Consider the following 23,385-nt stretch of genomic DNA (forward strand, 5'->3'; position numbering starts at 1 on the left):
GCTATTGTTCTTGGTATAGACAATTGACTACGAAGGCTAAAGAGGATTCAATTACTTCAACGTTTCACAAAGAATTTGAAAGGATATGGCTATATTCATCAAATGTGAACAAACTTGACCTGAGTAGCTCAAGAGTATTTTGAAGTATAGAATCAACTTGGCAAGATACCAAAACGTCTAGATTAGATCAAGTGATGTTTGCTTGAGCCAAGCGTGACTATCTCAAAGTTATGAATGGAGATTTTTATAAATAACTCCACAAAGAACATAGTGTGTCCTCACGGAGAGCTCGATGTCATTTGAAAATGACTCGAACGATGATGGTTCACAACCCTTCCTATAAAGTTCTTAAAGATTTTCACAAATGACTAATGTTACACTAAACGAAATGTCGAAGCTAAGAAAGGACGCCATATTCAGTTATGGATAGAAATAACTTCTAAACGTCTTTTCAGGTATATGTCTAAGGCTCTTAGTCTCAGAGGGAGCTCACTGGCTCAGTGGGAGCTAAGTGGCTTAGTGGGAGTTCACCGGCTTAGTAAAAGCTAGGTGGCTAAGTGGGAGCTGAATAGCTCAATAAAGACTAAGATAGCTCAAGTGGGAGCTAACTGTTTGTTTCACAACGAACTTTTACCCAAAGACAATATACATGTCTCTTTGTAAGCATTCAAGTGAGACTACGGGCATTAACTCCACAACCTAATTGAGAACATAATGTTTGTTGCAATAAATGGTGTCTTTCTGGAAAGTAACACATTTCCAAAACGACAAGTGGGAGGAAAATAAACTCGATGACCATTGAGCCTAGCAACAAACTAGAACTGAGAAATCTCGGAAGACCTTAAAAGGATTTCGTGAGAATGCTTGATCAATACTACTCAAAAGGACTTTACAAGTGCCTTAAAAGAGAATTCATTACTCAAAAAACATCAGAAACGTTGGAGTAAGATCAACATAATAAAAGGGCTTTGGAAGAGCCTTGAAACTCAGTGGTTGATGCAATTGCCCCGTATAGGTATAGAATTCACCAAAGGCTTGGATTGAATCCTATAAATTTATATTGAGTTAGAAATAAACCTAAGACTTACAAGCACACTATTAGATAGAAAATGAACAATGTCTTGTAAGATAGCTACGACAAATCCAAATTCCGAATAATGGTTAGAGGCCATGAAAATCCGAAATAGACCCCATGTTTGAAAATCATGTTTGAAACTTGATTAATTTTCATGAAGGGTGAAAGACCCATCAGTTGCAAATAAGTTTTCAAGGAGAAAACTAACAAATATGGAAATGTATATGCATACATAGTTAGATTGGATGAAAAGGATACAATTAAATTCACGAAGTTGATTTTAATAAAATTCCATTCACCAATCGGAATGCTCAAGTCTTTTCGTGATTGATCTAGCAAAATTGCACATATGAAATATGGCAAAATAGATACCAAAACCGCCTTCCCAAAATAGGATTTTGGAAGTGACTATGGGATAGTGTAAGGGTTTTGAAAATCTAAATAATGCTAGGTTTGAAAGCAAGCTCAAGGAATCCGTCATGGGATTAAAGGAAGCATTGCATATAGGAATTGGAACGTGTTTTCTCATAAATTTAATAAGAGGATTGACTTATGGAGAAACATAGAAATTCTGATGAATAAGAAGTTTAGTGGGAGCAAAAGTAAAGGTCCAACGAGAAGTTTACGAACTCTATTCTGAAACAACTATCAAATGCTAAGGGCTCGTTTGGCATCGCTGTGATTTTTAGTTTTTTGGTTTTTTGTTTTTTAAAAGTGTATTATATATTTCACATAATGAATCAAAAAATATATAGACTTATTAAAATCATGATAATTTTGAAAATTGACAACAGAAAAGTGGAAACACCTTTTTCTTGTTTCTTTTTTTTTTGGTTTTTGGTTTTCAAAAAAACAGAAAACTAAAAACCAAAATTGATGCCAAACAAGCCCTAAATGTTTAGATTTGAAAGTATTTTCGACAATGGACCAAGCTAAAGACGATACTTAGTACATGTTGGGAATTAAGTTCTATAGTATAGACTTAATTAAATGTTTAAATGAGTAAAGGAGTTTAATTACCATGTTAAAGTTGAAGGACTTTGAAAAGCCTTTTGACCCATATGTATAAAGCTAAGTAAATGTTTGAACTTAGTATAAGCTAGGCTAAGTACTAAGTCAAACAAGAAAGACTCTAGTAAGAGACTTTCAACCATATCACATAGCGAACAATTTGGCAAGACTCAGTGTAACTGAATGAGCTAAATGTCACATAGATGGAATAAAATTGAGAATCATTCTAGAATTAAATCCATCATGTAAAGCTACGATATGGAATCGTCAGAAGACTTACTTGCTTAGAGCACGTGAAGTACGTATGTAATACCAATCAACATTAATCTAAGTGTTAGATCACTAGATTATAGTCAAGAACATCCAAAGCACTTAGATGAGCTAGAGAACGAGTTCTTGACGCATGGAAACGAACATAATTTGAGCATTGATGTTGCAAGCACAAATTAAACCTTAACAAGGATCAGATCCGTAACAAGGAAACCATTTGTAAGCAAGAGGCAAGAATAGTCGTGGCTTGAGAATGGTAACATGGATATGCATCCATGTATAATGTGCGGAAATTTAAGGTAAATTTCCATGATCACAAGTTATTGGGGTATCCCAAATCATTGTGAGTCATTTGGAGTGAAATCCAAGCAAGGCATCATCAGGGAGTCTACTAAAGTATATGTTGAGAATATTGTTGCATTGAAGGCAATAATAAGGAAGATGTTAAATGGAAAGCTCGTTGTTTAACGTTGATGATTGTAGGTTGTCAAGCTAAAGGTCACAAATCATGAAAATGAGTGGGAGCCTTCGCTTGGACAAAAAAAAAATCCTAAATCACATGTAACCCATTAACACTCTCAAAATTTTATCATCTTATTATGGAAATGGTGGATAATGAAGATGCTAAGATTTGCAAAGTAATTATAAATAAACCTATGCAATAAGTGAACGATAACATTCACAAATTGCGTGAAAGAAATCAAGCATGTTAGATATGGGTGTGATAGATTTCTATAAATGTTTTATGAAGAGTACTACTCTTAAAACATTCGGGAAAACCATTTATCATTAGATGAAACATTGTGAAGTTTCATAGTGGAATAAGATATTTCTAAATATTCCACAAAACTATTTAATTGTGGTTTAGAATTAAATAATGAGTCCATTCGATTTTAAACAATATTCAAAATAGGGTATCAAGACAATGTCTTGGATAAAGAAACACCTATTAAGTGAACATTGAATATTTTAATCGAAAATTATATCTAATCAAGGTCATTTATATGGTGGACGATTAATGAACAATAGAGATTAGTGTGTAGTATGATTTATAGCACTGTTTCTTATGCTATGAGGATATAAATCATTTGCACAGGTATTGGTTTAGAACCATACTGGATCGACCTATGAGAATACTTTAAGAGATTCAAAAATCGTCATAAGTATTTTTCTCATTATAGCTATCGGAACTCTTTTCCTCGACCATGAGTAATGTGAGGTCTCTTGTTTGAGTAACTAGTTTGCTTTGATGTCGCTCAAACGTTTGCCGTAAATGGGGATCATAACGACGACTATCGGGCGGCTAAGTTCTCTTAGTAAGAGAAGCTACATTACAATACTGGGAATGTCCCCCTATTAACAATAGGGAACATGTCTTGTTGTTTACAAGGCCTCTCGAAGAGCGAGACTGTGAAAATGCATGGCCGTGCTCAGATGGATTTTAGAAATCATCTGCTTATTGATAGCCGAACTCGGATTTCAAGAAACACTTCTGGACGTAACAGGGATGACGAATAATCTTACCCTGTAGTTCATGAAGAGACATGAAGAGACATAGGAAAGGGGCTATACACTAAATGCTCACTTGTCCGGAAGGACAAGTGGGAGATTGAAAGGAATGGTGTCCTTTGGACAAGTGTATTATTCTGATAGTGGGTTCAGAAGTATTAGAAAGCTAATATATTCAGTAAGGTCAAGTGATCGGAATGCCTGGGTAGAGGCCGCTTTCGATCAGTAATATTAATGCATAATTAAAGTTACAGCTTAATTTTGACTGAACCCTTTGGGTCACACCCATAGCAATGTACGAACCGACTCGACAAATTGATCCGGAAGAAATTAATTCGTTGCCCGAGTATTAAATATTTAGATGTCGGAAATTCGAGCTTGGAGCGTCGAAACCGACCGTCGGAGAATCTCAAATGTCGAGCCAAAATTTAGGATTTTGCGAGACGGGAAAATGTTTCAAGTAACAAGTAAAATCCTAGCCACGCAAAAGGCTAGGACAGCATGCCACGTAGGCAACTTGCCACGTGGCAGCGCGCCATGGTGGCGGTGCCCCACGGTGGCGATACATGTGGCAAGGGTCGTGGACCCAGGGTGAAGGGTCATGATCACGGGCCAAAATAAATGGCCCAACCGAACCCAACTTGGGGCTCAAGGTTGGCTGACACATGGATAGTTCACATTGCATGTGAAATGCCTTGGGGACCAAGTGAGAAAGTGGTCCACTCCTAACCATGTGACACTTGTTACTTGTTCCTTGGTGTAGTTGACTAAGGGTTGAATTCACCAATATTTCCATGTGGGATCTTTTGTGAAAAGTCCCACATTGAAAGATGAGTGAAATTCACAATATATCCTTATAAATAGTCATGGCATGGCTTGAGAATTCTTTGCTTGAGTAGGAGTTAGAAAGACCATTGCATTTTGGCAAAAACTCTTAAACTCCATTAACACTCGGGTTTTGGTCGGACCTTGCTAACTCCAAGGTAGCGGACCTAAATAGTCGGTGTTCATCCTTGCGGGTGGATACCGTTGGAGGCTCGGTATTTTCGGAGCTAGAAGCTTTCAAGTACGAGCTCGTTTGTGAGGGCGAAGCATGCTTCAAAGGTATATTTCGGTTTTACCCTTCTTGTGTTTATTTGTTATGCTTTATGGTTTTATTAATTGCGAGTGGTTCTTGGGTTGGGGTTGTTTCCGCGGTGAGTCGGACTCACCAAACCCCCAACACTACCTACTTAAGACCAAGAATTTCTCTTTTTGCATTTAAATAATGTTTGTTAATTGATTGATTATGCAGACATAAAGGTTCATACTTTATACTTAGTATATGCTGACCCGAACTTACCAGACCTACCCGAATTGACCTGACCCGAAATTGACTCGAAACTCGAACTTGACCAGACCAGAATTGACTCGAAACTCGAAGTGACCTGACCCGATTTTAACCCGAATTGACCCGACCCAAAGAGACCCGAACCGAAGTGAGCCGACCCTAAGTTACCGGATTCCTTTAGTGAATATGGTAAAATTGTGAATTAGTTAGTTTAGGGTTTCTTTCTTTCGTTCCTCAGTAATAGGTAATCATCATGGTTTTTTTTTAACGATTTTAATTTATTTTTTCAAATTTTTTTTAAAGTAAATTTATTTTGGTGACCCGACACAAACTTGACCCGACCCGAACTAACCTGACCTGACCTTAATTGACCCGACCAGAAATGACCAGACCTGAAATTGACCCGACCTGAAATAGACCATAAAATTAGTCTAATTGACCCGACTCGAACTAACCCGACCCGAATTAACCCTACTCGAACTTGACCTGACCTAAACCTGACCCGGAGTGCTGACCCAAATTTGATCCGAACCCCGAATTGACCCAACCTGAATATGTGCTGACCCGAACCTGACCCAAACAACCCGTTTTCCAGGTCTACCCCACAAGTGAGAAGGCTGAGAACAAAATCCCCAATTTCTTCCCCAATTCTCCGCCATTTCAACCCCAAAACCTTCAAATTCAGCGAATTTCCGGTCGAAACTGGCCTGCAATCCCGGCATTATTCCAATCAACTACTCTAAAACCCAAAGAAACCCTTATTTCACTTTGTCAGACCCTTGATTTAATTTGTATTTTGGTATATGGTTCGATTTCTGGTTCAGTTCGAGGGGTTCGGATTTATCGAGTTCGATTGCTTGATGGTTGGGAATTGTCTAGTTGTTTTAATGATTCTGATTTGTTAGGGGTTGTTAAGTCGAATTTGGTTGTATAGTTCTCTCCTACTCCTACTCCTGCTCCAATTACTAGAAACAATGGCGTCAAATCAGATTGCAGGTTTTCCTGCGTTTTCACCTTAAATTGAGCAAGTTCAGGTGCCGAGAGTGGGAAAGGGGAGGGAGATGGGCAGAGTGGGTGGGAAAAAGGGAAGGGGTGGGGTCGCCGACCGGGGATGGTTTGGGCGCCGGCAGCCGGCACATGGATGGTGGAGGGGTGGCTGAAGCAATGATTTTTTTTTAATTTTTTTAAAAATAAATGAAATCATTATTTAATGAGATAATGAGTCCACTTAACAGAACCCTAACGATTTCTATTAAATGGTAGCAAAAGCTATGTTTTGTAACTTTTGGTGGTAGCAAAATAAAATAAAGTTTTAAATAGGTAGCACAAGTCAAAACACGGTATTTTGGTGGTAGTAAAGTTCAAAATTTCCTAAAAATTAATCATTAATGTCATAGGTAATAATTATAAATAATTTATGATTATCGTTAATAATTAGTATTTATACAATTACGACTTAAATTAAAAAATATAGTGTTACTTTTTTGTTTGATAAATTATATAGTGTTAGAATCTGTTCTTTTCAGATTATTTTCACTTCAGTTCAATTTCAATAAATTCAATTCAGTTTAGTTTTTAATTTCCTTGTCTCACAAAAGATTCAATTCAATTTAGCTCTAATAAATTCAGTTCAGTTTAGTTTAATCAATCAGAATACACTCTGTGTAAAAAAGAGATTGTAATTTGAGAATTGCGGAATTGGAGTTTTCCTAACATTATTTTAGGAAAGGACTCATATAAACCTCTTTTTTTTTTTTTTTTTTTTTTTTTTTTTTTTTTTTTTTTTTTTTTTTGCACTGTTTTCCCCAAAAATAGTCTCACCTTCAACTTCAAATTCCCTCCACTTCACTACCACCTCTCTCTCTTTCTCGCAGGCTTCCATGGATCCTCTGTCAGCGCTGCGAGATTACACCATTCGAGGTGACCTAGACAAAATCCACCGAGTCGGAGACGAATTCCGATTCTCAACTCACTACTCTTTCCCCTGTAAATCCGAAACTGCTTATCGTTCTAAGCAAGGTAATCTCTACACTCTCGAAACCCTAGTTTTCTTCATCAAAAATCGCCATATCAAGCAACCTGAGTACATCAAAAATTCCACCAATCAAGGGATTCCTCCTGTCACCTACGTCGATCGGAAGCCTCTCCTTGATTATCTTGAAGGCCGGGTTTCGTCTTCTGAAGCTATTCAGTTTGTTCTTCCGAATGTGACCGATGTTGAGGAGTATCGGCCCGATGATCCCCAGTTCTTTAATTCGATTCCGAACAACAATGGGGTGAGTAATTTGGGAATTGAGGATGATTCTGAAATTAGGGTTTCGGAGGAGGGGGGTGGGGGTGGTGGTGAGGGGGTTGATTTGATGGGGTTGATTAGGGCGAGTGAGAAGCCGCTTCGAGATCGAAACGCTGTGTTGCAGGTTCGTAACCGCGATTTTTATGGTATTTATGTTGGGGCGTTGAGGAGGGAGCAGGAGAAGCCGCAGCAGAGGAAGGAGGCGAATGTGGGTGGGAATAAAGGGCGGCCTTTAGGTGGGGAGAAGGATGAAGGGTTTCATTCGGGGCCGAAAGCGAAGATGCTTAAAGGAGGGGGTAAGATTGGGGAAGGGGTGCCTATTATTTTGGTTCCTAGTGCTTCTACTACTTTGATTACTATTTATAATGTGAAGGAGTTTTTGGAGGATGGTGTTTTTATACCTACTGATGTTAAGATGAAGCAGATGAAGGGGCCGAAGCCGGAATGTGTGACGGTTCAGAAGAAGTTTAGTAGGGATAAGGATAAGGTCATGACTGCTTATGAGGTTAGGGATAAACCCTCGACTTTGAAGGCCGATGATTGGGACCGTGTTGTGGCGGTTTTTGTGCTTGGGAAAGAATGGCAGTTCAAAGATTGGCCCTTCAAAGATCATGTTGAGATATTTAATAAGAGTAAGCTGCCAAAACTTTGATTTGGCTTTCTGATGATCACATTGTTTTCTGAAGTGTTGTGGATTGAGTTTTGTAGCTGTTGTAGCTTGTTTCATATTGTTATTTGATGCCGACATCTGTGTCATGCAATTGTTTGTTATATTTGTATTACTTTGTTGTGTAATTAGAAATACTACGTAACCAGAATTTTTTTAAAAAAACTCTAGAGTAGAATCTTATTCTTTGGTTTCCTCTTGGAATCGTTTGATTAAATACTGTGGTATGTATTGAGACACATGTGGGACCTATTGTGTCGGACACTCTGAAGTAGGATACGAGCTTATGTCGAATGTATAGAATAGAAAATTAAGCTATTAGAAAGTTTGTAACATTTTAACTGCTGAGGGGAAGAACGTTTTCTAATTCCTTGTCAATTTGGTGTGATTGCTCAGTGATGTTTCCTGCCAGAGTTAAGAATAATAACGATGATATCTGATAGAAACGGGGAAGCTGTAGTAATGCAGCCCTTGGTAACTTTGTTGAATTTGAAATTTTTGTAAGCTGGTTACTTCTTGCTTTCTTGGTGAAACTCAATTATAACTTAAATGTCATCTTTCCTTGTTTACTTTACAGTTTATGGATACAATTGAAATGTATTCGTTATAATTAGTAAAATACGAGTTCAAGCTTTGGGATAAAAATCATAGCATTTTTTACAATGTGTGGAACTGAAGCATTTTAGTATCTGTTGCCTTATTTTGACTGTATATTTGACAGTTATTGGTTTTTACATGCGATTTGAGGATGATAGTATAGAATCGGCAAAGGTTGTGAAACAGTGGAATGTAAAAATAATCTCGGTAAGTGTGACCTTGCCTTTATTTCCTTTCATATGCATTTGTTTTTGTTTAAATTCCTATTGGTTGGTCAATACAAGTGTATCATTCTAATATCACAAAGATTTAAATGTATTGATACAGATCAGCAAAAACAAACGACATCAGGATAGGGCAGCAGCCCTTGAAGTATGGGGCAAGTTAGAAGAATTTGTGGCACGATCACGCTCTTGAGGCTATCTTATGTGTCAGAATTCTTGTAAGCTCTTTTGGCAACTATTTTGGCCACCTCATTTTTTGAGAGTTAAATTTTTAAATGACAGGAATTGAGATCCTTGGATTGCTTTTATGGATGTTGTTAGTCTTTTAATAACATTTGTATGATTGTACATAATGATTTAAGTTTTGTTGTTAGCATTTTTTTTGCTCTATATTGCCCTTTTGCATGAGCTATGTTTTAGCTGGTTTCTCTAAGTAGCGATTTTTTCTATGTTCATGTGGTACTTTACCTTTTATGTCAATTTTAAATGAGCCTTGTAGATCTTTTCAAAACTCTCTTGCTATAAGCAATTTAAATTTTGTCTTTAAATAAGAAAACTTAACAGGATTAATCTCAACTATTGGAGGTCTTCTCAATTTAATCTCAATTGTTATTGCCGCCGACAACTTAACATCACCCTACCATTCTCTCTTAGATCTGGAAGTTGGGTGGATTTCATTCATGTGGGGTTGTTTTTGGGGTGGACAAGGTGATTTATAAGGTGGGCAAGGTAGTTTGATTGTGGGTAGGTTGATTGCAAGGTGGTTGTGATGGCTTTTGTGGGGTGGTTGGAAGTTGAGTGAATGGTGGTTTTCAGGGCTATCCTGATGGGGCGGTTACTCTTTTAGGGTGGTGTTGGTTGGATGACGACATTGATGGTGGTTGGGAGGTTGTTTATTATTGAGCTGTCTAGGGAGTGAGGCTTGGAGGTGGATAGGGTGGGCTGGTTGTGGTTAGGTTGGTGGTCAGTTGGTGCAGCAGGCTGGTAAAGAGAAGGGTGGTGGGGGCAGGATGTGCAGTGGGCTGGTGTGGTGGTCAAGTTGTGGGGCGGCATCTGATGCATAGGATAGGAAGAGGATTTTTTTTTTAAAAATTACCTTTTCTACAGGTCACATATCATGTTGAATGATTTGGGAAGTATTCTCCGAATATTGGTACTTCTTATTATATTGGGTTAAACAACAGTTGGGATTAAAATGAGAAGACCACTCATAGTTAAGATTATGCCTATTAATCTTTAACTTGAAATAATACAAATAGATGTAGATATTATGATTACCCTTGTATACAGGATATAAATATTTTTATTAGGAAATTAATGTGATCTTTTCTAGTAAGACCTATGTGTAAATAGAGTTGTGTAAGCTACTTTCTAAAGAGATTTTCTTTAGTAAAATAAGTATATGGTAAGAGGGTTAGATATATAGAGCTGGGATATTTCATTTACTCAATATCCTTTCCTAGTCTGAGAGTGTTGATATTCTGAGATGTCAAGTTGCAGTACTTATTTCGATGGGTTAATTCAGTAGAATATTCTGTGGATGAATTTCTAAAATTCTAGTACAAGTGCCAATTGGTTGAAACTGTTTGGTGCTTTAATTGTGTGTCACATCAATAAATCATTTGAATGTTCAATTTGGACAAGGTTTACTTACCATAAAGTATTTACGTAATAATACAGCTGATGAGCAGAAATATAGATCAATCCAAAGTGTCCGAAATGGTGATGACATCAAAATGTTGTTATTCATAAGCCACAAAGAAAATTGTAGCACATGAAAGTGTAGTTATAGATGGGAGTGCGAGGTTCAAGGCTGTTTCTCTATCACATCCGTAAGATTCATTCTGACAACCCCCCCACTGCAACGAACTAGCGTGGTGTTGATAAATAAAATGGACGGAAGGTTGATTCGGATAAATAAAGCTCGAAGCTTTTCGTACAATCGTCAATGGCTTTAGGCCATCACTCTCCAAGACTCTCTAAACTTAATACTTTCTGCCTAAAACTCTCTACTCTAGACTAATACTATTTATACTACTACTACATTGCATAAGTGGCAACAAGGCCTTAATTACTACAACTACTACTCTTGTCTTCTTCCTACTTTACCACAGACTGCTTGTTGTTGGTCTGCTGCTCTGCTTGTTGTTGTTGGGCTGCTGCTCTGCTACTGTCCCTTCTGTTGTCTGCAGTAGGTGAGAACAGTGGGTGGTGCATTGCACCCACCCACCCCCCACCCCCCCCCCCCCCCCCCCCCCCATCTGCAAAAAAAGGAAAGAAGGGAAAAATAGTGAATACGTTGAGCCAGTGTCTCTCATATCCAAAGTAGTGATCTATATGGAATATTTGTGAACAACTAACTGACATAGTTCCCGTATTATTTATTTTTGGGTCGTGGCACTACCAAATGACGGGTTCTGTCCAGTTACTTGTTTATGGGTCTAATTCTAACATTTGACAATTTACTATTTCATTTGGTTTAAATGACAATGAATGAATTTTGATTTATAATATCTCTTCTCATGCTCATACTCATATTCATCACTTGCTTAATTACAAGGGTAAAGGAAGTTCATAAAGTGCATCTTCGAAGAAGGCCAAACCACCTCATCCCATGCAAAAGAAAATGATTAAATTCACACATATAGTTTTCAATTTAAGGGAATAGAATTAACATTAGGGTGTGTCAATGGATCTAATTGGGGGTGAATTCTGTGTACTTAGAGGGAATTTTTAAGATATTATGGCTTTTCTTATTGCCGAATATTAATAAAAAGTTCATATTAGTTTGTTTATAAAAATAAACGTATTTGGTAGTTCGTAGTTGCTTCAATAAATAGTGTTAGTGTTAGGTAGCACACAAACATTTTCCGATTTTATTTCTTCTTTTATTGGAGTTTATTAATATTGAGTGGCTGGATTTATTTTCTCGCCACACCCGCATTACTCCCATGTGAATTGTGGCTAATGGTGTTAGTTGGTCATAGTTAAGGACTTGGAGGACCACTTCTTTTGCCTCCAGATGGTTGATCCTATTACGTTGAAAGAATTGGCATCCCCTAAAATTTGAGCGTTACTTTCAGTTGCTTCTAAATTTCAGGCAAATTCTTGCACTCCAGTCCATTGAGGGAGGCTGCTTGACAGTATTTGTTAGATCCTCGTGGTCAGGGAGGATGGCATTTGGAGATTGATGGGGATGATGGATCAGAGATTACTTGCCTCTGGCTTTCTTTTTAGGGTAGGTGATTGGTGCACCTGGGCAGTGGTTTTCTCATGACGGGGTTTGCGGCAGGGGAACTTGCTGTCATTTATTTTCCTTTTTGCCATTGTAGCTGAAGTGCTGGATAAATTGTTTAAGCGGGGAGTGTTTTAAGCACTAATGGCGGATTTTTGGGTGGGGAGAAGTCCTGGTGTCCCATTTAAAGTGATAATTATTTGTTTTAGCTGCAGATATTGATATTTTATTAAGAGGGTGCTCACATTGCAGATCATCAAAATTGATTTCAGGGTTAAAGATTAACTGTACTAAATGTGGCCTTGCTATTCTGGAGTTTGCTGCTTTACGGCTATGTGAAATCCAAACTTAATCAGTTATTTGGCTTTTCGAGGCAGTACTTTTTAAGAACCTTTCAGGAACCCTTGGATATAAGAAATATAATAGTGTTGGATATTGTGAAAGGTGTTCTGAGGGAGACTTTCCTTGCGGCAATCTAGCCGGCCTTGCATTCCTCTTTACTAGCTCTCACCTTTTGAGGTTTCAGTTGAGGCTGTGAATAGTATCGAGAAATTTTTAAACTGGTGAGCGAAGAGACCATCTTGTGCTGTTTTGGTGTGTCTTACCATGGAAGGAGGTTTAGTTTCTAAAAATTTAGCTCTTGAAGGAAAGTGGTTGTGGCATCGTGTTATTAAGAGCAAGTATATGTTACTTTATAATGGGTGAGATCTCTTCAGGCTCTGATCATTTTTTCTCATTTGTTAGAAAAAAATTTGGGTTACTGATTTATAATATTAGGAAGATGTTTGGAGTGGGGAGCAACTATTTTGTGTAAGTTCTTGATCACGTTATTTTGTCCACACTGTATGCTGGCAGTGTTTGGGAATTTCATTTACAGGGGCATAAAGACAAGGCAATAGATAATTGCGCTGTAATTGTTTTGTAACTAATTGATCATAAAATTAAGCTGGAATGCTGTAATTGTTTTGTACCTAATTGATCATAAAATTAAGCTGGAATGTTTGGAATAATAGTGTGAATATTATGTGCTGCTGCAGCCTACCTTTGCTCTTCTTGATGTTTGAAGTCTGGACTTATGCAGGAATCTGGCTAGTTTACTGCTTTTGTTGGCTAGTTTACAGCTTTTGTTTGGTTGATGTTGAGAACCAATGAAAAACCTCCACTGTACAGATTACGTGACACACTGGTACTTGCTAGTTGATTTCAGCACTTGGGTGGCTTTGATGAGTTTTGAGAAATGTTTGAAGGCATGGTAACAACAACATCATGCCTTTTCAGTTTTGCTATTTGGTGGTCCTATCTAGTATCTATTGAGGTTACCCTGGAACGTGTATATGTATTTTGGCCACAGATGAATTGTATTGGGTTATTTAGAGCCCTGTGTTCAATGTTAGCTCTGACATTGGTAAATGGTTTAGGATTCACTATCAAATTATCAATTTATAAATTTTTCTGTTGGTTTAGGAACAACATTTTTGCGTTGTAATAACAGTAGCCCTCTCCAAATTCTCTCATCTAAGGATGCTATAGAAAAAAAAAAAGTGTCAGGAAGTGCCATTCTCATGCCATCATACTGCATACTGTGAAATTTTGCAATTTTGTTAATTTTCGGAGCACTCTGTTTTTAGTTGTCTTCTCTAGGCACTATTGCAGTTTGGAATCATCAGAGCAACCTTTATGAGTTCTGTTTCCGCAATTCATGTAGAAGCTGTTTTTCTCATAATTCTGGATATCATATAAAGCAGGGCAGGCCTCATATTCTCTTGACTATGGTGACCTTTTTAAACCTCTTCTGGTAGGTCATTGGTTTGATGTTTGTCATTACAGATTTTCAGGTAGAGCAGGAATGGTGGACAACTGATCTCTTTTGTGTTAAGTACTGTAATTCAAAGGTGAATATAGTTGAAATAAGTAAACAACAAATGCAGGCTATAATCATAAAGGGAAAATTACCAGAAGGAGAGAACATCAGGAAGAGGAATGCAAGGATATTAGGATCTTTACTTCTGGGGAAATGATCTCTGCACCAAGTTTGATACACGCACGCAACACACCCCAAGTCCTAATTTGAGAGGAGTGTTTTGCATAGAAATGGAGCACATGAATTTGAAAATGGTGTGCGGGAATCACCAGCCTTGTTTCTGCTGCATCTACTACCTGATGTTGGCACTGAAGTCCATTTTGAGATGCGCAGACAGAAGTTGGAGAACCTGTAAAAGTTACAGCAAAATGTTTGTTAATTTTTATTACCCCTGCTCTGAGTTGAAAGAAGCTACATCTCAAAACACCCAAAGAGGCAATACCTTCGATACTGAGTATGCACCTGTACGCTGAAAATCAACTTACCTATTAAATTGAAAATGAACTTACACTTTTAACAGGAAACTCAGTATACTTGTAGGGTGATGCAAATTGTCACAATAGTTTTAATTGAAAATGTACAAGCAGCATTATAACCCTATAAAATTAATATCTAGTAGGGTAACGTCCTTATCGTTAGGAAAATTTTGCCAATTATAAATAACCTCCATCACTTTCATTTTACTAAGTATAGACGTATAGTGTAATAAACTGTTTTATGGGCTGCCCAACTTCATAATGGTTGTATAGTATTTTGGCGATGTAAGGATATAGACATGTAGGTGTTGGAAAGTTTGGTAAACAGTTGGAGGTATGGCTGTTCAATAACTGGTTCGAATCGGAAAATTGCACTAGACTAGACCGAAAAGAACCATATAGATTCAAAACTTTTACAAAACCTGTCTTGAACTGAATTGATATTTTGCTTACATTTATGCATATATAAAAACCTCTACATGATTATTTTTTCTCCTGTGGTTGAAAGAATTAATATAATGATCACTTTATATTATTTTGAAAAAGACAGTAAACATATTCTTTTATGTTTTCATTTTCTCCATAGTTGGTTCGGTCTGAGTTTCATCGGTTTAGTCTGGTCCTATTATAGTATAACATAACCGGTCTGGTCTCCGGGTCTTGAATTTTACAATATTAGTATTTTGACTTGGTCTAGTTTTGGATTGATCAACTATCTTTATTAGGAGGGTGTGGCTTAGAAAGTTTCAATTTCGACATGCTATTTCAGTCCTTACATATTACATCTACTCTTTGTTGTTTAGTGATTATTAAAAATCAACTGTCTAAGGAATAGAACATTAGTACAAACTATCTCTAAGATAAGTCGACATCAGACAATAAATATAATCACAAAGAAGTATAAAACAGAAAGTAGCGTTTACTAATATTGTAGAAATTTTTCTAAAAAAACAAAAATTACTGTAGAAATTTCAAAGGGTCAATTGTGTATTGGCCCATAGTACACGTTAATGTAGTTATGTCATTGAATTGATGACATCATGCTTGCTAAATATATACTACGTATATGCGAGTACTATTTAAAGAAGTCCGGTATTAGTCGTTTGATCTTGTTTAGGGAAGATAAAGATGGCTGGAGGAGGAGGAGGAGGAGAAGGAGGGCTTGACTTTAAGTCTACACCATCATGGGTGATAGGATCAGTAGTTTTTGTGATTGTTGTTATTTCTTTGTTCATCGAAAAATTTCTGAGTTACCTTGGCAAGGCAAGTGTTCTTTACTCTCTTCGACTAATAGACGTTGTTTCAGAGCTGACAGATTACTAAAATAACGTGCTGTGTTTCATGTTTGTAGTTTTTGAAGAGAAAGGAGAAGAAACCTCTTAATCTGGCCTTGAAGAAGATTAAGGAAGGTGATTTTCTTATTAAATTTTCGCCTTTGTTTGATTGTTGTAGCATGCTGATAGCTGACTGCTGTCCTATACAACTGTTTGATCTTGTAGAGTTGATGTTACTGGGGTTTATATCTCTGCTGCTTACTGTTTTTGGAGATAAGGTTCATGCGGTGTGTATACCAGAAAAACTTGCTAAAAAATGGCTCCCTTGTAATGATGATTCGGGGGATGGTCTTATCACAGGAGGAAAACGCCGCCTTTTAGCTGGCAGTAGTGAGCCTAAATGCGGCCAGGTATGACACTCTCCTATCTGGCCAGTACTGACAACAGATTACTATCATGAATTTTTTTACATATCATGAGAAGGCAAGCGGCTAAGTAGTGTATTGGCATGATTCTTACTGACTATTGCTCAATATGCTCTCAGATACTGTAATTGACAGCTTTCAAGATTCATGACCTTACCAATAAACATTACAGAATAGAATAAGAGAATGAGATCAAGGGAGAAATGAATTACTGACTTAGGGCCTATTCGTTGTCTTTACATTTGCAGGGAAAGGTACCATTCATATCGAGTGGTGTCCTTCATGACGTTCATTACCTCATCTTTATATTAGCAGTTGTCCACGTACTGAGCTGTATCCTGATAATTCTTCTTGGAGAGATAAAGGTAATTTCTTATGCATATCATCTCTGAGTGCACAAGAGCCATCCATAGCTTAGATGTATGAACTTGTGCCAATAAACCATGTTCCCAATTTGGTACTAATGATATTCTACTATGTCATAACAATTCACAAGCTGCAGATATTTCAGTGGCGGAAGTGGGAAGATGCAATTAGAATGCAGATTGATGCAGATTATGGTTATGAATTAAAAACCTTTTATTTGATTAGGATTCTGATCAGAATTATGAAAATTCCAGCGTTGTATTGTGGATCTCAATTTTTTTTATTGTCGCTGTTGTTGATACAGGTAACAATCACAGAGTAATAGATGTTAGAAGCCTCTCATTTATCAAGGACCGGTTTGATGGTAATGATGCCAAGTACCGTAATTATGTGGTATGTTGAGTTTGTTAAAATCACTTTTTTTCAACAATCCAGTGTATATAAGCATATGTTCCCCCTAAAAACGGAATTAGTATAACTTAAGTAGACGAAGGCAAATCATCTACAGCTTTATTTACATTTACATTCTGCTTTCAGATTTCATTCTTCAAGCACCTTGCTGGGATTGTAACTAAAGCTGACTACACAGCTATGAGAACGGGCTTCATTTTGGTAATTGTTATCTAGTTTTTTACAAATAGGGCAAATATTTGGTAATTGGTTATAACTACACTTCATATTGGTAGAGAATATGTATTAAGAATGGATATATAGTTTCCTTTCATTGCTCTTTTTCTCATTTGATTTTTACACAGTAAAAACAATAAAATCACGGCTTCGTGAGCTCATCTTTATTTCTTTTGCAGACACATTGTGATGGAAATCTAAGGTTCAACTTTCACAAATACATTGTATATGCATATGAAGCAGACTTTAATAAAATTGTGTCGATCAGGTAAATCACTTTTTAAGTAATTCATGAGGTCCTCAATCATTCATTCTTATGAATATCTGCATTATTTCTGGCTGCAGTTGGTTCATGTGGCTGTTTGTGGTTATCTCATTGACACTGAATGTTTCTGGTATGTTATCTAACATAATAGACTCCCTATCTTCCTCAAATGTGTGATTTATATAAATGAATGGTGCAGTGGATTGTCTTAACTTCATTTGTTCCATGTGCAGGTTGGGAAATATATTTTGCAATTGCGTTTATCCCCTTTATTGTAAGTATTAATAGATAATGCAATCAGTAGAACGCATCCTCTTTGTTTGTTCTCTGTAATGAAGTAGAATCTCTTGATGTTTTCACTACTTTGTATTAACGAAAAGAGTTTTTGTCTTCAGCTCTTACTAGTAGTTGGCACCAAACTGGAACAAGTGATCACAGAGCTAGCTATCTATATAGCTCAGAGGCATACTGTCGTTTTCGGAGAACTAAGAGTTCAACCATCAGATGACTACTTTTGGTTCAACAAACCCAGGATTGTCCTGTTGTTGATCCACAGCATACTTTTCATTAATTCATTTGGGTCTGCAATCTACTTCTGGACATGGGTTAGAGCTTACCACCTTGAAACTAAAATACTATTTCGAAACTAAAGATATTATCTCAAGTTCTTAACTTGATCTTGACACATGATCTGCAACAGTTTAAATTTGGTTTACACTCTTGCGAAATGGGCAGACCAATATTCGCGCTCCCAAGAATCATTTTGATGTAACATTACTTTCATACCTTGTGTTTTTTTTTTTAATCTCAATTTATCAGTCTTTACACTTCTATAGACTAATTAACCTCGTTTTGTGCTTCCTTACTTCAGGTTGTTGGTTCAAATCATTTGCAGTTATAGCACTTTACCGCTCTATGCTGTTGTTACACAGGTAGATCATCCTTCTAACTATACATTGTTTTACATTGCATTATAGAAATAGTAGTGATTAATGTTGTGTATCATTGGGAACGGAAACAGCTAAACACAATCGAGAGAAAATAAAGTACAAAGTGAACTAAAATAACACACAAGATTCTTAGTAAGGAGGAAAATCCACAGTCCCGATGTCCAGATCAGTATTTTTAAAAGATTAATGACAATCACTATAATTATGTTCATCTTAAGTAGAAAAAAGCTGTAAAAGTACAACTTAAGGTCTTCCTCATTTAAAGATGCTACTTCCTTCAATATATAATAAAAATTTGAAGCTGCTACTTTCTAGCTTCTAAAATCTACTGCATAGTTCTTTCTTTATTAATTTGGGATTTGGGGGGATCATCCCAACATGTATTTACTGTGTTATTTTGTTATTAAAGATGGGAAGTTCATACAATAAGGAGGCTATGGAAAGATACGGCAGTGGGTTAAACAAACCTAATGCCAGTGCAGACCGGACTGCAGAAGGAGCCGATGCAGCAGCATCAATTGAGATGGCCAATCACCAGGAACAGCATTGAATTCTTTCAAACTGCAATCGGTGTTATGCGAGACTAGTTGTAAGCCACTTATAAATAAGACTTAAGAATGTCATGCGTGAAAAATGTATAGATTAACACCATTGCAGTGTTACAAGGTCTTGCAGATTGGATATATATAGTACATGTTTATCTAAGAGTTTTATTTTTTCCTAGAGCAAACAGTCAATCCCTTAAATTGTATAATTTCTTGTTCTATGAATTTACTCTGAAATAACATTCTGTGCAACACAATGGGAACAGGAAAAAAAAACGAAAAAAAAAAAAAAGAAAAACGAAAAGAAATTCTAGTTTCAGATAGTATTACTGAACTGCAATTTATTTTGCATTCAAATAGATCATCACAACCTGTATCTCGCATCTAATTACTTAATTGACAAACGCAGAAGGAAAGTGTATGACACATGACAAAGTAAACATCATAACGCAAAAACACATTAGGAAGCTGGCACTTTTCTTAACTTTTTTAGTTGCAGACATGATAGAGCAGCATATGGTCTATCATATAGGGAGAAAATGCAATTTGAAAGAATTTGAAACCAGAGACCCAAAGTACAGAAATGAATAATGTACAACGGTTATGCATGAGTGTAAGCTATAAAATTGCAATGTAGGGATATTGATAGCAATAGATCAAGATGCACCAAGCAGGCAGACAATCTAGCTAATTGTCGTCTGTTTTGACTTTTATAATTAACGAGCCAAGGGTTAGACAGCATGATTATGCTTATTTTAGACCATATCTATGTCCACACAAGCTAACATAGATACAGAGCATTTGAACCAGACTTCCAATCACAAAAAGAAATCTCAGTGTATGATTGGGTAATTCTGAACTACTCGGATATGGATTCTGCACTCAATATATATTGAAGTTTATATTCCGAAAAACTTAAATATATCTTAAATGTTAATATCTGCAGTGCAGACACACAAATCATCATGGGATATAGTATTTAACTAACAAGTTATATTAAAAAAATATATATCTATGCTGAAATCAAATGAATAATCTTCAAATGATTTTCAACTGCAACTTAAATAGCACTATCTTAGCAATTAAAAAGCAAGTAGCCATGAGTCAGAGAATTGAGAAAGAAACTGGGATTGACTTTGAAACTTGGAAGACAACTTTTAAATCTTCCTAATATAAACTAATGAATTAATCCACTATTGGTAAGTCAAGGCATTACCATTTCTTCTGAACAAAGATGTGCAAGCACATTCATTACGATAAATATATCATAATGTTAGAATACTATTAGCAGAGACAATTAGAATTGGGTGACACCGGAAATCAGATAGATGGCAGGAGGAGAAGGAGGGCCATCGTTTGAGTCTACACCATCATGGATCATTGGAGCAGTGGTGTTTCTGATGGTTGCTGTTTCTTGGTTTATCGAAAAACTGCTTAGTTTCCTCGGTCAGGCAAGTCTCATCCTACCCCTCCCATAGGCGTCAGACCTTATTCTCTATACATTTCTCTCTTTTCGAAGCTAAAACCATAAAAACGCTTGCAGATGTTGAAAAGAAAGGAAAAGAAGCCCCTTTATGATGCCTTACAGAAGATCAAAGAAGGTTATTTACCAACTTCTAGTTCCATGTCTTCTTTTGCTTCTTTTTTCTCGCAACTGAGTTCTGAACATTCTCTTGCAGAGTTGATGCTGTTGGGGTTTGTATCGCTGCTTCTGGCTGTTTTCCAAGATGATATTGCAAGTACGTGCATATCAGAAAAATTAGCCAAGAAGTGGATCCCTTGTCATGTTGAAAAGTCAACCAGTAATGATATCTCCCATTTTCAGACCTCTCTCTTTCCCAGTGGAGGACGCCGCCTTTTAGCTGAGGAGGCAACCTTTTCTTGCCCAACGGTATCTTTTGTGTCTGAAATCTTTCTTGCTAACAATGTTTGCCTTAAACACAAGTAAAATCCTTCATTTTTTTCACTTTTAAAATCTGCAGGAATTCATTGTCTTTTTTTTCTGTTTTGAATGATATATATCGGGCATTTTGTCACATTCAGTTATTATAATATCAACTTTAATCCTGCTCAGTAAAAGTCTAAAAGAGTAGGAATACATTGCATGAAAAAAGAAAAAAAAAATGAAATGCTTAATTCCGATGAGCTTTCTATGATTCTGTAAGAAACTAGCAGTAAACTTATTCTATCCTATCTTACAAAATTAATGGATGAAATACCAAGCATATTAAAGCACAACTTCCACATTCCATCGGCCCCATTACAATTTACAAGCTCGCTCATTCCTACTTGTTGATGTGCAGGGAAAGGCCCCTTTTGTATCTGTTGGTGTACTTCATCAGCTACATTACCTTATATTTATATTAGCAATTGTTCATCTAATAAGCTGTACAGTCACAGTTCTTCTGGGAGAAGTGAAGGTGAATTTATCTGCAATGCAAATCTGAGTGGTTTTGAGACATCATACAGTTTTATAGTATAAAAATTTTCCGATCTAATGATTCTCTTCTTGTGTGCATTGCAAGCTGTAGATAAGTCAGTGGCGGAAGTGGGAGGAATCTATAAGAAGGCAGATTGATGTTAACACCGGTAATCTCTTTCTGTAGGATTGCTAACTGTACGCTAAGAGTTGATTCCAATAAGTTCCAACCATTTTAATTTTAAGACTATGATGATCATTTTCATACAGATACAGAAAGAGTCATCGATATCAGAAGCCTTACATTTATTAAGGAGCGGTTTGAAGGTGTTGATGCTAAGAAACGGAATTATGCAGTAAGTAACTTTAAATCACTTGAGGCTGATTTAAAACTAATCTTGTCATCAATTGCAATTTTCAGTTCACTATTTGATGTTTCTATATGAAATCATGCTTAGAGTTACAAAGTGATATAGATTACTGTATTGCAATGCTACTTAGAGACATTTCCTTCACTGGAAACCTAATGAAAGAGAGATGGCCAAAGACAAGATGTCATGCCAGTCATTCAAAGCAGTAGCGAAATTTATAAACTTGCACTGTTGCACATACCATGATTAAGCATAGGTTTAAGTTCAAACCTGTATGATGGCTGTATGAGAAACTTAACCCTGAAGACCATTTCACTCATTATAGCTTTAAAAATACAATGCACTTAATTTCTTGGAGCACAAATTCCAGAAGTGAAACACTGAAGCAACTATGACAATTCCAGAGAAAAAGAATCATGAAACTGAATAGAAAAGATATACAGTAAATAATCTTTAGCATAAGAGGAATGGAGGAACTGAGGAATTACTCAGTTGATCATGCCTTGGCTCAAAAAATTTTTATTTATTTAATTATTATTTTTTTTTTTAATTTTTTGATGAAACTGATTGTTATTAAGTACATGACAAATTGACAATGCTAATTCCCATTTCTTGAAACTATCCTTATTAATTGCTCACATGTATATTATAAACCATAGAGGAAGTCTCAGTATAACTTTCACATTTTTCTTGCAGATGTCATTCTTCAAGCACCTAGCCGGGATAGTGACAAAAGCAGATTACACAGCAATGAGATTGGGCTTCATTTTGGTAATAATGCCATGTAAATGACATGAAGGCTTGAATAGAGTTAATTTTACAGCATTCTCTGTTTCATGTTTTGTAACACCGAGATCCTTTTGACTTCTGCAGACTCACTGCAACGCGAATCAGTCATTTAACTTTCACAAGTACATGGTGTATGCCTATGAAGCTGATTTTCAGAAAGTTGTCTCGATTAGGTAACTACATTTCATACTAGTAATCTATTTAATATACATCAATCTTCTTTCTCTAATGTTTACTATTATTTTGGCTGCAGCTGGTTTCTTTGGATTATGGTTGTTACTTCCTTGACACTCAATGTGGCAAGTAAGGAGGACTAGTATAGATAAATTAGACACGCACACACGTATATGGCTGTATGTATATTTGATTCATCAACACTAATTGCAGGTTGGAACATATACTTTTGGATATCATTCATCCCTCTAATTGTAAGTAGTACAAAACAAAGTATACACTGTGTTTATGAATGCATTGCAGATCATATTACAAGTTAACTTATTTACGAGAAATACATAGCACTAACAGTTGATTTGAATCAACAGATCCTACTTATTGTTGGCACCAAACTGGAACAAGTGATCACAGAGTTGGCTATCTATGTTGCTCAAAGACATTCCGTGCTTGTCGGAGAAGTCAGAATTCAACCATCAGATGAATACTTTTGGTTCAGCAAACCTAAATATGTCCTTTGCTTGATCCATGTCATCCTATTCCTGAATTCGTTCGGGTTTGCAATTTTTTTCTGGACACTGGTTAGACCCTCAATCCCTTGTTAACTACTAGTCAATCCAGACTATAAAAATTTC

The 23,385-nt window shown here is 36.5% G+C and overlaps 3 protein-coding genes across 8 annotated transcripts; all 3 read left to right on the plus strand.

The window, feature by feature from the left end:
- Nucleotides 1-7,034: 7,034 nt before the first annotated feature.
- Nucleotides 7,035-14,351, plus strand: LOC145607963 (protein CDC73 homolog). 5 transcript variants are annotated; one of them, XM_081663562.1, is made up of 4 exons: nucleotides 7,035-8,120; nucleotides 8,877-8,959; nucleotides 9,080-9,194; nucleotides 14,039-14,351. In XM_081663562.1, exons 1-3 carry the CDS (start codon nucleotides 7,076-7,078, stop codon nucleotides 9,167-9,169), a joined length of 1,218 nt encoding a protein of 405 aa, XP_081519688.1. In that variant the 5' UTR covers nucleotides 7,035-7,075; the 3' UTR covers nucleotides 9,170-9,194; nucleotides 14,039-14,351. The 5 variants fall into 5 exon arrangements, with proteins under 5 accessions (XP_081519688.1, XP_081519687.1, XP_081519685.1 ...); XM_081663561.1 differs by lacking the exon at nucleotides 14,039-14,351 and adding an exon at nucleotides 13,249-13,774; XM_081663559.1 differs by lacking the exon at nucleotides 14,039-14,351 and adding an exon at nucleotides 13,293-13,774.
- Nucleotides 14,352-15,627: 1,276 nt separating this feature from the next.
- LOC145607801 (MLO-like protein 1) lies at nucleotides 15,628-19,242 on the plus strand. 2 transcript variants are annotated; one of them, XM_081663395.1, is made up of 14 exons: nucleotides 15,628-15,811; nucleotides 15,900-15,957; nucleotides 16,048-16,232; nucleotides 16,496-16,612; nucleotides 16,744-16,807; nucleotides 16,918-17,006; nucleotides 17,151-17,225; nucleotides 17,420-17,508; nucleotides 17,586-17,635; nucleotides 17,739-17,779; nucleotides 17,901-18,110; nucleotides 18,206-18,273; nucleotides 18,377-18,437; nucleotides 18,865-19,242. In XM_081663395.1, the coding sequence occupies exons 1-14, from the start codon at nucleotides 15,677-15,679 to the stop codon at nucleotides 19,003-19,005; spliced, it is 1,383 nt and encodes a 460-aa protein (XP_081519521.1). In that variant the 5' UTR covers nucleotides 15,628-15,676; the 3' UTR covers nucleotides 19,006-19,242. The 2 variants fall into 2 exon arrangements, with proteins under 2 accessions (XP_081519521.1, XP_081519522.1); XM_081663396.1 differs by having other exon boundaries at nucleotides 15,629-15,811; nucleotides 16,750-16,807.
- Nucleotides 19,243-21,210: 1,968 nt separating this feature from the next.
- LOC145607153 (MLO-like protein 15) lies at nucleotides 21,211-23,355 on the plus strand. Its single transcript, XM_081662901.1, has 9 exons — nucleotides 21,211-21,222; nucleotides 21,304-21,420; nucleotides 21,532-21,589; nucleotides 21,690-21,775; nucleotides 22,487-22,561; nucleotides 22,664-22,752; nucleotides 22,833-22,882; nucleotides 22,967-23,007; nucleotides 23,122-23,355. Exons 1-9 carry the CDS (start codon nucleotides 21,211-21,213, stop codon nucleotides 23,353-23,355), a joined length of 762 nt encoding a protein of 253 aa, XP_081519027.1.
- Nucleotides 23,356-23,385: the final 30 nt, after the last annotated feature.

This window comes from Chenopodium album, chromosome 23 (genome assembly GCF_948465745.1).
Source record: "Chenopodium album chromosome 23, dcCheAlbu1.1, whole genome shotgun sequence".
Classification (NCBI taxonomy): domain Eukaryota; kingdom Viridiplantae; phylum Streptophyta; class Magnoliopsida; order Caryophyllales; family Amaranthaceae; genus Chenopodium; species Chenopodium album.

Coding starts and splice junctions, on each gene's coding strand:
- LOC145607153 (XM_081662901.1), top strand. Junction 21,421..21,531: donor TTCTTCTGGGAGAAGTGAAG/GTGAATTTATCT, acceptor TGCAAGCTGTAG/ATAAGTCAGTGGCGGAAGTG. Junction 21,776..22,486: donor CTAAGAAACGGAATTATGCA/GTAAGTAACTTT, acceptor TTTTTCTTGCAG/ATGTCATTCTTCAAGCACCT.
- LOC145607801 (XM_081663395.1), top strand. CDS start 15,677: ATGGCTGGAGGAGGAGGAGGAGGAGAAGGAGGGCTTGACTTTAAGTCT. Junction 17,636..17,738: donor ATTGACACTGAATGTTTCTG/GTATGTTATCTA, acceptor TTCCATGTGCAG/GTTGGGAAATATATTTTGCA. Junction 18,438..18,864: donor TCTATGCTGTTGTTACACAG/GTAGATCATCCT, acceptor TTGTTATTAAAG/ATGGGAAGTTCATACAATAA.
- LOC145607963 (XM_081663562.1), top strand. CDS start 7,076: ATGGATCCTCTGTCAGCGCTGCGAGATTACACCATTCGAGGTGACCTA. Junction 8,121..8,876: donor TGTTGAGATATTTAATAAGA/GTAAGCTGCCAA, acceptor TATATTTGACAG/TTATTGGTTTTTACATGCGA. Junction 8,960..9,079: donor GGAATGTAAAAATAATCTCG/GTAAGTGTGACC, acceptor GTATTGATACAG/ATCAGCAAAAACAAACGACA.